Below are 13,843 nucleotides of genomic sequence, written 5' to 3' on the forward strand. Positions count from 1 at the left end.
CAGCCCCACTAATCTAAGCAGCAAAATAAAGCAATTTTTATATATCAGAATATCAGAAGGTTGGCCATTTTTGCCATTTACACAGTTACTCAGAGCTAACAACCAATCACAGCTCAGCTTCAGAAAATAGATGCGCTGTGATTGGTCGTTGCTTGAGCTCTGAGCAACATTAATGGCATCTCCAGTCGACAGCAAGTGGCAAAATGGCCGCACCCTGAGATGAATAAAAATGGCTGGATTTTGTTGCTTAACTTATATTTTACAAATGTAATAATCAGAATGTCATGTTTAGAAGTCACAGTGAAGTCACACATAACATATTGTCAAGAAATGTTTTAGGTGTACTTCCCCCTTTTTAACTCAACGTCAAATATTCATTTGAACTATTTCTTTTTAACATTTTTTTCCACTTTTGTTAACAAGAGTATGGAAACTTTTTTATTGTACATTTAGAACAGATATAAAATTTGTGATTAATCGTGAGTTAACGACCTCTCTAGCAGGGAAGGGGATTCGTATGTTCGGAGAGTCGAAGTGCGCTCGACTCCCATTTAATTTCCGAGCACCACTACTTGTGTTTTGTTTGCAATAGGCTCAATCAACTCGCTAGCCCACACAGCTGGCTAACGTCAACATTAGCCAGCCTAACAACCACGCCGTAAGAAAAGCCCAAGACTTAGTGCCCCAAGTAATTGCTTGGTTCACAGATCATTTCGAGTGGGTGTGGTAAGCTACTAGAACCACCAGTGGTATGAAAGCTCCCTCTAGTGGTACATAAAAAAAACTTTAACTTTCAAACTGGTCACAATGCTTGCTATATTGTACATTGCATTTGTTAAGTACATTTCAGTTGTATTTAACTTTAAAGTTTCTTTGCATTCAGATATGATCTTTAGGATTAAATATATGTGTTTCAGGAATAAAACCAATATTTTTAATGAATACTCATTAACTCTTTGACCGCCATAAACGTTATAAAACGTTTAGCATAAACCTAGGGAAGGGCGCCGAGGACGTTAAAAGACGTCCCCTATGTTTTTTGTTTTTTTTTGAAAACGGGTGCAGGAAAGCCTTGGGCAGCTGTGCTGAAAGTATCAGGCAGATCTGATTAGTAAAAGACTCGTTTTGGCCCCTAGAGGGCAGCGATGACTCTCTTTGCACAAGGTTGGATGGGCCGCCCACCGTGGGCGTCAGTAGAAGACGTGAGGCGGAGCTAGAGTGTTGAGGAGACAATGGCTGATGAAAGCCACAATGGCTGACCAAGCAACCGGTTGCAAGCAGCTCACGCTTGAGCATTTTTTTCAAAGACGGAAAGCATCAATCAATACTAAAAAGCGCATTGATGTCGACGATGATGATGACTCCGAGCTTGACGCCAAAGTTGGAAGCCTTGACGCGACTGTTATGATCACGTAGTAAGCCTCACCGGCTAAGCGCGGCTAGCGCGGCTAGCGCTGCTAAGGCCGGAAAACGCGCACAATAGCCGACCGGGTACTTCTACACAATCGGACATTCGATCGGGCGATGGAGAGTTGGCATCGACCAATGCAGATTGATGATGATGGTGAATCCTGAGGTTGACGCCACAGTTGGAAGCCTTGACGCGACTGTTATGATCACGTAGTAAGCCTCACCGGCTAGCGCGGCTACCGCTGCTAACGCCGGAGCTTTCACATGCGGACATTTTGTCGGACAATGAAGAGTACCCCGAGTCCAATGCATATTCATCGGAGGAGCGGGTACAGTCTGATCACGGAGAAGACACTGTTTCTGGACTACGATGCCACCATGAATGGAGTGGATAAAATGGATCAAAATATCTCTTACAACCCGGTGTAGCAACTGAAGGACACGAGGAAGCGAGACGTAACGAAACCGTAGCATGATCCTGATATTAGACTTGATGGCAACACACACTGCAGTATATACTTGCTATTCCCCGGAAAAAACGGCCTGCAAGAAAGTGGAGCACGCGAAGAGGCAATCTGTTGTGCAAATGCTGTTGCGTCTCCTTGCACGCAGGAGAGTGTTACAAAAAGAAAAACTGTCGTTGAAACATCCACATATTTGTAAATAGCACCACAGTTGCACACATTTGTAAATAGTTTGCCAAATTGTTGTCAAATTGTTACACTGTTGAATGTAAATAAACGTATTTTGCTATCAAAAAACACTTTTTCATTCTTGGTGGTAGTGTTTTATAGAAGTAAAGCACTATTTAGGTGTTTGTGGCATCATTCATGGACAAAAAGAAGTGTAAAATTCACTAGAATGCATGAAATAATATCGTTTCACTAAAAGCTTGATTTCTCCGTATTTTGGTCCAAAACAGGCGAAATTGGGTCAAACTAACCATTTTCTATTGTTGATTACTAAAGAACGGAATAAGGTAGAAACAAACTTTTTTTTCTGATGAAAGATGAAAGTCCAATCTTTCATTTGGTAGTACGTGTGTTTCCATAGTCCAAACAGAACATTTTCTGTGGACCTTGAAAGATCAGTCAAAATGCTTAAATCGGCTGGCACTGACGGCATCCCTTTTCTGAAAACGTCTGGCAGTCAAAGAGTTAAAGGTTCTAAAATATGGTGGTACATGGTGTAACCGTTTAAGAACCACTGATTTATGCTGTACTTGAGTCCTAAAGTTATATATTTTTTTTGATCATGTATCAGCAGTATGTAGGCCTACCTGAGTAAAATTTTGTAAAATGGTGTAAAATGTACGCCAATTTAAGCACATTTTAAGTCAATTCACAGTGGCTTTTATCCAAATTGCACATTTTGAGTGTTTTTTTATTGAGGGCAAATGAACACCTTTTATTAATTATTTTTTTATAATCGTGTCTAATCAGCATTTGGTATGTGAGATTGTGAAGTGAATCGATTATTACCGCAAAGGAGAAGTGCTTATGCATTGTCACCAATCTTTTTTGAAAGTAACAGCTATGAAATAAATGTGCTCAAATAACCACGCATGAAACAGGCATGCGGCACTATTTGTATGAAGCATGCACATTCCCGTATCATTAACTGAATTTATTGTTTACAACGGGCCCACTGGCTATACTCATGCTGTGATATTTGAGGCACCAAGCTGGTGAACCCTGACCAATAAGAGTCAGTTCCATATAATACTTTTCGAAGTTTTATTTAACAAGTGCGGGTAAAGTGTGATGGCATCGTTGCACTTTTTGGCAACATGTTAGTGAAATATAAGATAATCATTATAAGCGGGTGTGAACATAAGAATAAAACAACACGCGTGGATCAAACGCATTTTATTTGAAATGCCCTTCGCATTGCTGTGCAAAAAAAAATCATGTAGGTTACGTTAAGCATTACATTCAGTCAAGCGTCCACATTCAACGGAATCGCCTCTAATGACAACTGATTCATTCGATATATAATGATGTCATAATGGCGATGACACTCGCTGAACATTACGACTTATTAATTCATACGTCATGGGTGCTAGTTACGTAATTACGCATCACTTTGTTCTAAAGGCTGAAATCTCTCTCAAACTCTCACGTACAGAGAGAAAAAGAACCCCACCAAACATTATGAAATGCTTTTGCAAATGTATTCAACAGCTCGCGAGGCTATTTTAAAGGAGAGTTTAGCTGAAGAGGACACGCAGGTTGGAGCTCACGCGACACTTTTCTCATCAGGGCTTCAAACAAACAAGCGAGCAAACGAACAAAAAAAAACAACAAAAACAAACAAAAAAGAAGTTTTGAGACAACACATCAAGACTGTTGTTTGTATCCGAACATTGATTAGAATGCAGGCGCATCCCGCAATGTCGGTGTCACTTGCGCCCATATCTCCACGGAGACCGAAGAAGAGGAAAGGCCCCACGGTGTCCATCCTCATCGTGAACGCCATCTCCTCCTACGGGGGTTCGCGCGGCGTGTCCCTGGTGGCCCTCAAGAAGGTGCTGAAGGCCAACGGCTACGACGTGAACCGGAACCGAGGCCGCATCCGCCTCGCCCTGCGCAGGCTGGTGACCAAAAAAGTCATCGAGCGCACTCGGGGCAAAGGAGCTGCCGGTTCTTTCAAGCTCAACCCCAAACCGCCCGTGGGTCGCAAGAGGAGAACCGTGAGGGTGGAGAGGAGGAGCAAGAGGCGAAAGAGGGCGAGGGGGAAGCGGAGAAAGCCCAAGGGGAGGCGGGCCAAAAGGGGGCGCCCCAAGAGAAGACGCAGGCGGGCCAGCACCCCTGCGAGGAAAAGGGCGACCAGGAGGAAGCGGCGAAGGGCCCCGAGAAGGAAGACCCCGAAACGAATCAAGAAGGTCCGACGTAAGCGGTCCAAGGGGCCCGCCAAGGTTCGCAGGAGGAGGAGGCGGAGGAGGATAAGCGGAAGTTAAATGATCCACGACGTTCCTATAAGAACTACATGGACCATGTATTTATGAAGCTATAGTGTCTATGCTATCTTTCCTTCTGTAATAGGAATTCATCATCTTGCTGTCTCAGCACTTTCTTTCTTTACTGTCCATGTTGTGAACAATAATAAAACTCATTTAACACTCTGTAGTTTTTATTTGAATGAGGAGTGACCTAAATTTACCCTTCCCGGCCCCATGTTTAATTTAAAAGACAGACCTGTACTGTTACTGTATCTCTTAATATAGCACTTTATTTAAAATTTCACAAAATGAATGGCAATTTTCTATTCTAATTTCTAGTTTTTTATTGTTTAACAGCAACAGTTGTGGGCCAATATAGGCCTACCTTTGTCACTTTTGGTTGTTACACAGCCAGAAGATTATAGTTAACAACGACAAATCCATTTTGACGCTGTCTATTTGGCTACGGTTATGAATAATCTAACCAATCCATTTTCTATAAGCGCTTGTCTTCATTAGCATCGTGCTGGATTCAATCCCATGCAGCTGACTTCTGCGTACACCATAGAGTGGCCGCCACACACAGACAAAAACATTCACATTAAAAATCAGTGTTGCTAGATGATGTCATTGCATGGTTATTGTAATTGTACTATGGCCCGTGGAAATGAAGCTCATCACTCCAAAAGAGTTCCTTGGCACTAAAATGCCACAAGATGGCGCCAATGCCAGAATTGCATAGGGCTTGGCTTTCAGCTAACGGGTGAGATTTTTGGCAAATAATCGGGGGATAGTTTACATAGATTTGGTTTCAACAATGGATGTTGACCTATTTACACGCATCAGTGCACTTTTGAGGCTACGCATGCATATGAGGATTGGGCACGGATATCAGAAGAGAGGTCATGGCGATATTAAGGTCTGTTTTCGAGTTGGGTTTGTCGGGGGAAATCCAGATTGTAAGGGTCTACATGTTCCAGGAAAATAACCATGAGGATCCGTTTGGGTGAAACAATAATGGTGGATTTCCTTTCACATTCAGGCCTGGACGAGTTTGTGCAGTGACTCCTTGGGGAATCGACATCAGCATAAGCTCATGTGACATTTTTGCAAACCATCATTGTGCTTCCCCCTTTCAAGCTTTACTTTCACTTCTCTTTTTAGTGGTCTTTGATAAGAGGAAGTCTGAAGGTGAGGAATTGAAAATGTTACCCGACAATAAATATTGTGTGCCGGTACTAACCTGAAAATACTTATGAGCACCGATAAGGCAGAATACTTCTGCATCTAACTTCCCTGATGCCGAGTCACACCTGTTGTTAATCACCTGGAACCTTGAGAAATGCTTTGCATCAAACACAGATTTATAAAAGTAGGCTTATGAGATTGTTTTTTATATTCCACTATTCTTAAAGCTAGACTTGTAATTAAATGTTTTCTCAGTCAGACTAGCTAACCAAAAACGAAACTCAAGCACAGGCACAGACAGGCACAGTTCCCTCACCAACAAGTTCCTCATATGATAAGAAGGGGGAGGAACTCCTGAAGACCTGATCCTTTAGTTTAGCAGTCTTTGCCAACATTTTGGACACGTTCAAGATGAGGACACCCGCAATTCTCCTTCTTCTCTCTCTGCTTTACGTTTGTTTGTCAGTTCCTGTCAGCCGTCCGACTAACTGGCTACGACAATGTCAAGCCTCCACTAACCTCTCCATCACAGCACTAGAGGTTCTACCAGGTGGAGGCTGGGATAACCTCCGGAACGTGGATATGGGTCGGGTCATGAACCTCAGCTATTTCCATTGCCAGACTAGCGAGGACGGGCTCTACTTCATCCCAGATGAAGTGTTTGTCATACCCCACAAGGAGACTGGAGTGGAGACCAACTCTGAGATAATCGGCTCCTGGCAGGAGCAGCGAAGCTCGACGTCTCGCAGCATAAACGCTGATGTATCGTTCTATTCTTTGCTGAATGGTAAATATTCCTCTGAGAACCAGAGGATGAAAATCCATCAGGTCAAAGATTCTTCAACTACAACCAGAGTGCAGGTGAGGGTTTATAAATACGTTGAAATATGTAATTTTGTGTGCTGAAACAGTCAAATTGTTAATAAGATAAAAAAGTAAAAATAAAAATAAATCATAAAAATCTGCCTAAGCTAAACATGTTAAGGTAAAATCAGTTGGCAAAATATATACTTTTGGTGAAGGCTTGCCAAACTATTTGGTTCCAGGGACTCTTACAAGGAAGAGAGTTTTCCAATGATCAATGCGGTCTGCTAGATACAGAATGTTTTTTTTTTTTTAGATACAAAATGTTCGATGAATCCCTTGGCAGTTCAGATATTGTCCTTGAAACCTAGCTTAAATGTCGGGCCAGTGTGCTATTTTAGTAGCCTACCAAAACGGATAAAACAAACAAACAAAAAACTGGAGCATATGGGGCAAAATGTGTGGTACCACTTCTTCAGTCCTCATCATTCTGTTCATGTTCTACACGAGACCAAGACGACACCGAACAATTAATCAACATTACTTCCCATTGCAAGGCTTCAACATCTAACACCGTTTCATTTCTTTCTCAGGTTCGTAACCTCCTCTATACAGTTCGAGCGTATCCAGACTTCAATCTCGATTCACGTTTTGCTCAACAAGTCAAAGAGATAGCTGATGCCATTGAAAACAACCAAACAAGGAATGCCAACTACCTGTCAGAGAAGATGGTGTTGGACTACGGAACCCATGTGCTCACCAGTGTCGATGCTGGGGCTGCGTTGGTGGAGGAGGACTACTTGCGTTCCTCATACGTGTCGGACACTGCGTCACAAGGTTCTGCCGTCAAAGCCTCGGCTGGCCTAAACTTTTTTGACAAACTCAAGTTTGACATAAGCAGCCAAAACAGCCAACAGAGTTCGTCACTCCAAGCATACCAGTCAAACATTCAGTATTCTCTTATTCAAAGCCACGGCAGCATACCTTTCTACCCAGGCATCAGTCTGCAAAAGTGGCAGGAAAGTACCAGAAACAACCTGGTTGCCGTTGACCGGTTCGGATTAGCCCTGCACTATTTCATAAATGCCAACACCATCCCTGATCTGCCCCAACCTACTGTTAACAAAGTTGCCAATTCTGTAAACAAGGCCATAGAGCGCTATTACAAAGTCAACACTCGCCCCGGGTGCGTTGATGTCAACTCCGAGAACTTCAACTTCCAAGCAAATATTGACGACGCTTCATGCGACGGCCCCGCTACAAACCTCAGTTTTGGCGGCGTCTACCAAGAGTGTATTCCCATGTCCACAAATGCAGCACCGCTGTGCGACACCTTAGCCCAGAAAAATCCAGATACGGGTGCCTTTTCCTGTCAGGCATCTTACTCACCTACGCTACTGAGATCAGAGGTGAGAAATCAAGCTTACACCAAGTACGAATGTCATGACGAGACATATCGATGCGGCTTCTTTCACTTGTCCCACTGCCATCGTAAAGTGTGTCAGGATAACTCGTACGTTCGCACCGCTCGCATAAACACCTACTGGTGTTCGGTCAGTGGCAAGGCTCCAGAAAACTCCGGGTATCTTTTTGGAGGGATGTACAGCCCCTCCCTCCTGAACCCCATCACCAAGTCTAAAACCTGCCCAGGAAACTTTTTGCCTCTAAAGTTTCTCTCAGACGGCCAAGTGGTCTGTTTGAGTCAGGACTATGAAACCGGCACCAAATACGCCGTACCGTTCGCAGGCTTCTTCAGTTGTCAATCAAACAACCCCTTGGCAGATCAACGTCGCCGCTGCCCCCCCAAGTTCAGTCAACATCTCGCTGCCGTCAGTGATGGCTGTGAAATCCTTTACTGTGTCCAGTCGGGATTATTCACAGGCGGGCAGCTGCTTCCAATCCGACTCCCTCCGTTCACCACGCCACCACTCCTGACCGTAAAAGCCATCAACACGGTAATGGTGATGACAGAGGATGAAAACAGCTGGGTAAGAGTTGAAAACACCAAGACGTGGAAACTGGCAGAGCCGAATGATGTTGAGAGGATTTTAAGAAATGCCAACTCGAACCAGAGTCAGATGTCCAGCGGAGAAAAGGCGGGGGTAGCGTTTGGCGTGATTGGCTTGATGGCTCTGGTGGTGGCGGGAATCATGGTCTTAATTAAAAGAAGACAAAAGTTGCCAGGTGCCTTCAGGTGTGGTTACACAGAAATACCACAAGGGGACATTGGTGATGAAGGGTGATGACAGGTGCTGCAAGAGAATGCTTGAAATATCCACAAGTGTCAGTTGTGGTCTGAGATCTTTCTTTTTGTTGCCGAATATTATAATAGCATTATTAAAATGTTTAATCATACAAATGTTTGAAATGTTATGCATGAGGAATGTAGAGTGAAAAAAATGCTTTTGCATTTTCAGTGGTACCTTGTTGCATAAGCTTGCTTGTAACTCAAATCATACTGCAAATCAAATGTCTTCATTGAAAAGAATGGAAATGACATTAATCCGTTCCAGCCACCCATAAAACACAAACAATTTTATATAACATGCTTTTCAATAAGAAAAATGTCCGGTATTGTAACATATAAAAACATACCATAATGCAACTTTTTCACCCCAATTTTTTGGCCAATTAGACCATGCTTTTTTCCCTTCAGTAGCTTTTTGATAAGACAGATGGTCCAGGTTTACCCATGGTTAAAAAAAAATGTGTTACACAATACCTGCACAAAAATAAATTAATACATTTTCAAAAATTGGATTTTCATTGCGAGGTAACCACGTGAACTGATGGTGGATAGCATTAGAGGAAAAAATGTGTATATTTAAATTTTAACCTCTGACAAGCTTAATTTGCAACATGATTATGTACTGTATAGGTAAATGTGTGTTGTTTTTTTAAACCAGGGGTGCTCAAGTTTGGTCCTCGAGAGCCCCTATCGAGCCTGTTTTGCATGTTTCTCTCCACTAACACACCTGATTCATGATCATTTATGCTGACTTAATGCAATAAAAGTAACCTGGGGATCGAGTTGCATTCATGCTTTCATGTGTTTTAATTTCCACAAAGTAAATAATGAAGTGCATCAGAAAAAACAAAGACAAACGTTAACCAGTAGAGGATGCATTTGAGTTCTTTTAATTAGAGTTAACTTTTGATCAAGCATATTTAACGTCTGAGGAGTAATTCACGCTGTAAAAATGGCATCCTAGTAACAAAAATCTTAACACCACAAGTTCCATTTCTGCAGGAGACGCCTTGAGTTTGGAGAGCCATTTTTATCTTCCGTGGTTTTGCTGTCCAAACCAAAACCTACATTCTATCCACATGCATAAATAGACATTGGCAGAAGTGACCTCATGGTTATCAGCACACAGGCAGGCAGGCTTAGACGCTCTATGAACAAAAGCACACATAAAACCCACAAGACAATCCTCCTTGCACGCACACATCAGTTTCCAGTAAATGTGTAGTTGTGCATCTTGCTCCAGTGAGAATAAAAGAATCACCCTCCCCCACCCAGCTGTGAGGGAATAGAGGGCGATCTTGAACATGAAAACAAACCGGCTCATGCTGAGGAAATTGGAACAGCCTTAAGCAGTGAGAGAGTGAGAGAGCAAAAACAGACAGACATGAAAATCCCTGAGCCATGAATTCCCTCCTCGGTGTTTTTCAAACAGTGAATCACAGACAAAGGTGAGCCGCCAAAACCAATCTCTGTCAGTCTGTAGCTTAATGTCCAGCAGGAGCAAGAGTTTACACTGTCCCTTTGGAGGCTGAAGCCATCGAGGCTTTGAAGACAAAGCAAAAGGGGAATTTATGCACCATTTTGAGCATAACAAGAAATACGGTTAAAGTTAAGACCAACCCGAGGTAAGTGTTGACTTTCCCTTTCAAATATTTAGAGCATGTTTTCACAACATCTGTGGTAGGATTAAAAGATCCAGCTCTTCAATCTGAAAATAATCTGAAGTGTTGTATGTATACAGAGAGACTTTACTGAATACCAATTCCCTTTACAACTAGGTAACCATGCCAGGATTCCAAAGTAGCAGCTTTGTCTCATTGGTGTTGGCATTGCCAGTCATCCTGGAGGTCGGCAGGGTCCGTGCATGTCGGCTCGGCTCGCCGTCACAGTGCGAGAAAGCACCCTTCGTACCCGGCTATAACCTGGCTGGGGAGGGTTTCGATGTGGTCCGGATGCGTCGGACGGGGGCGTATGTCATTAATGTCAAGGGTCATCTGACTGACAACCACACGTGCACACTGTGTCCAAACCGCTTCCATGAAGGACAGGTGACTGCTGGTGAATTCTATGCTCAGCATTAAATGGTTTGTATCATACTGTCCCTTGCCTGCCCCCATTCCTCAGATTCAGAGGCTCCCAGCTGCTGTGCTTGATTGGCGCCCCTTCAGCCGTTGCAGCAAGCAGCTTTCTAGTGCCCTCCACCACTCTGTGGACTCCCTGCTGCGCAGCTCCAACTCGCTGGTGAACAACAACTGGAGTGTGGGTTTGAGCCTTGATAAATACGCCAAAGTAGCGCTGGGAGGGAGCCGCTCGGACTTGGCCAAGTTCGCCCGTTCGCAGCACAGCGTGGACAAGGCCACTTTCGCCACACATGAAATCAGTTGCACCTACTACAGGTAAAAGAATGAACACAGCCTATGTACTCCAAATAAGACCACAAGGTGAAAGTTGTTTAACTGCAACGCTTAGGCTTAAACGATTCAATGCGTCATCAAATTAGAAGTCTGTGCTGACTTCTCGAGACAAGAGTGACAAAAGTGACTGACTTGCAGCATGGTGGACAAGTATAATGGTCATTATTTCAATAAATATCAAACCCTTGATCAGTTTACGTTCAGAACCATTTCTGCAATAGATTAAATTTGTGAAAGAGCGACCAAGTATTTAGGTAGATGTGGGCATTCAGACAGTACTAACAGATTCACGTTTTGCTGATGAATGAAAAAAAATTACAGCCTAAGCAGTGACAGAAGTGGGCTTTTGTCCATCAGGTTAATTGCCACTAACTGGGCCTAGTACTGACAGAGCTCTCAGACCGCCAATGACGGATGCCCGTTTCACCGACGACTGACAGAAACACGCCCCACATGTCGTCTTATGTGTTTGCTCGTGGGGTGCTTGAGTGGACGGCATTGACTATATTTCACCAGACTGTTGCGTTCTTCATTTGAAATGCTGCCCTGTATTGCAGCCTTTTTCAGTTATTTGTTTCTGTTCTTTCCCCCTCCAGTCTCCTCCTCAGGAGGTAAAATGCATGCTCCATTCGGTAAGGTCCGGTGATTGATTGGCCAGTCCAGACTTTCATCACCCACACCCATCTGGGTCATTGTCTAGTTGCATGATGAAGGTTCTGTCGATTAGTTTGGATGCATCTTCTAATGTAAATTACCAGACAAAATGGTTTTGTAGACCAGTGGTTCTCAACCCCTATCCAGCCTGTTTTCCGTGTCTCCAACAGCCAACACAGTTGTTTCAAACGATCAGATAATCAGCAAGCTCTGTATGAAACCTGATAACGATTCACCTGTGTTGGCTGAAGGAGACATGGAAAACAGGCTGGATAGGGGTACCTGAGGACCGGGGCTGAGAACCACTGTTGTAGACTTCAAACATATCTAGGGTGCCAAAGTCGGCTGGGATAGGTGGAAACTCACCCATGTACCTAACCAGAATAAGCAGTATAGGAAACATAAGGGCAGACTGTCTTTCCTAGTAACTATAGGAAAAGAAATACAAGCAACCAAGGTTTAAAGCATTCACCATAGAGACCATAACAGGCTGCTGCTTCTTCTTCACAGTAATGCCAACTTCCCATTCCTCTTATTGTTTCAGCTACAGACTGGCCGACCACCCCCAACTGAGCACAGAGTTCACAAAGCATCTAAACAGACTCCCACAGAACCTGATGACAAGCCAAAGTAGAGCACTGTACAAACGGCTGATCGACACCTACGGAACACATTACATTCACCAGGTCAGATGCAGATAAGTTTATACATACGTCAGTGTCTTTGCTATTGGAATCATGTAGCGACTCAATTTTGCTTGATTATATTTCTGAGGTTCAACTTGGTGGAAAAGTGAGGCGAATCACAGCCTTCCGGACCTGCCTGGCCACACTGAAGGGCTTCACAGAGGCGGAGATCAAAAACTGCCTGAACGCCGAACTCCGCATGGCCTTGGGATTCCTCCCTGCCAATGCGTCCTACTCCAACAAATGTGATGGTCTGATGAAGGGCAACATGAGCATGGGCTTCTATCAAGGCTTCATGGCTCATAAGATCGAGGTCATTGGCGGGGAGAAATACTTTCCGGACATCCTCTACCTGCAGGACCCGTCCGACGCCTACCACAGCTGGATGAACAGCCTCCAAGCCAACCCAGACGTGGTTTCCTATGCGATTTTCCCCCTGCACCATCTGGTGGAGGACCCTCAGATCAGTGCTAATTTGAGAGCAATCATCTCAGAGTATATCCAAGAGAACAAGCTTCAGGAAGAGCAGCTGGGTTTCAAGAATTGCTCCCCGACACCCAACCTGGACCACAACTGCTGTCCTCTGCGGGCTGGTCGTGGATCTTTCAAATTGGAGATCCACAGAGCAGTCGGTCTCAAGGCCGACACCTTCACTAAAACAGACGCCTATGTGAAGATCTTCTACAACGGCATGTACGAGGAGACGGCAACAGTGATGGATGACAACAACCCAGTATGGAACGCCACCTATTACTTCAGCTCAGTGGAGGTGGGGCAGGAATTGAGGTTTGAAGTCTGGGACAGAGATGTTTTTTATAACGACCAGGCAGGCGTTTGTATCATCTTTCCCGAGCGAGGAACTAATTCTCTAAGCTGTCAGCTGCGCTATGGCATCCTCTACTTTTCATACAGCATTAAGTGTGATGCTCACTTGTCAGGGTTCAGGTGTGGAAGGTACTCCCCCACTGCGGAGTAGTTCAGAGCCGATAGACGGTAGTATCTTCTTTAAGAATTAGACTGAGATTTTCCTTGGACGTCAGCATGAATACCTTTTTAAATTTACCTTACCAAGATCCTACTGCACAAAAGGGAGATGTAATTTTTGAGTTTGTTTTGAAAAATACATCTATGAAAACATGTACTTTAGAGTTAACCTTGACTTTCTAATCCTATAGAGTTTTGATATCATGACCATTATTTGATGAATAGATCATATGGGTCTTCAATTAAAAGTGTTTTATGTGCAATAAAAAATTGTAATGGCAGGTTCTTTAATGACGTGACAGAAATGGCATAAAAAATGGCCAGCAATGTTTAATCAAAATTCTTAATAAAGTTACTATTAACGGTATTGTTATGGTCATTCTCATAAAATGTTATCCCCCCCCTTACAGCACCCATTTCACAAACCAAACCTCAAAATATGCTCGTGGTTTGTACCATAATTGTGGGTTTTGCAGTTCCTTTGTGTTTGCACAGCTACACACAGTCATGTTAG

General features: G+C 43.6%; 3 protein-coding genes across 3 annotated transcripts; all 3 read left to right on the forward strand.

The window, feature by feature from the left end:
- Nucleotides 1-3,544: 3,544 nt before the first annotated feature.
- LOC147173711 (uncharacterized) lies at nt 3,545-4,534 on the forward strand. Its single transcript, XM_086076655.1, has one exon. The coding sequence runs from the start codon at nt 3,569-3,571 to the stop codon at nt 4,367-4,369; it is 801 nt and encodes a 266-aa protein (XP_085932781.1). The 5' UTR covers nt 3,545-3,568; the 3' UTR covers nt 4,370-4,534.
- Nucleotides 4,535-5,896: 1,362 nt separating this feature from the next.
- On the forward strand, nt 5,897-9,373 carry mpeg1.1 (macrophage expressed 1, tandem duplicate 1). Its single transcript, XM_086074985.1, has 2 exons — nt 5,897-6,400; nt 6,937-9,373. The coding sequence occupies exons 1-2, from the start codon at nt 5,951-5,953 to the stop codon at nt 8,584-8,586; spliced, it is 2,100 nt and encodes a 699-aa protein (XP_085931111.1). The 5' UTR covers nt 5,897-5,950; the 3' UTR covers nt 8,587-9,373.
- A 516-nt stretch (nt 9,374-9,889) lies between these two features.
- On the forward strand, nt 9,890-13,696 carry prf1.5 (perforin 1.5). The gene is made up of 5 exons (XM_086076188.1): nt 9,890-10,216; nt 10,370-10,639; nt 10,716-10,987; nt 12,204-12,345; nt 12,434-13,696. Exons 2-5 carry the CDS (start codon nt 10,376-10,378, stop codon nt 13,319-13,321), a joined length of 1,566 nt encoding a protein of 521 aa, XP_085932314.1. The 5' UTR covers nt 9,890-10,216; nt 10,370-10,375; the 3' UTR covers nt 13,322-13,696.
- The last annotated feature ends 147 nt before the right edge of the window (nt 13,697-13,843 follow it).

Source organism: Leptonotus elevatus, chromosome 5 (assembly GCF_054856555.1).
Source record: "Leptonotus elevatus isolate MCC_2025b chromosome 5, RoL_Lele_1.0, whole genome shotgun sequence".
Lineage (NCBI taxonomy): Eukaryota > Metazoa > Chordata > Actinopteri > Syngnathiformes > Syngnathidae > Leptonotus > Leptonotus elevatus.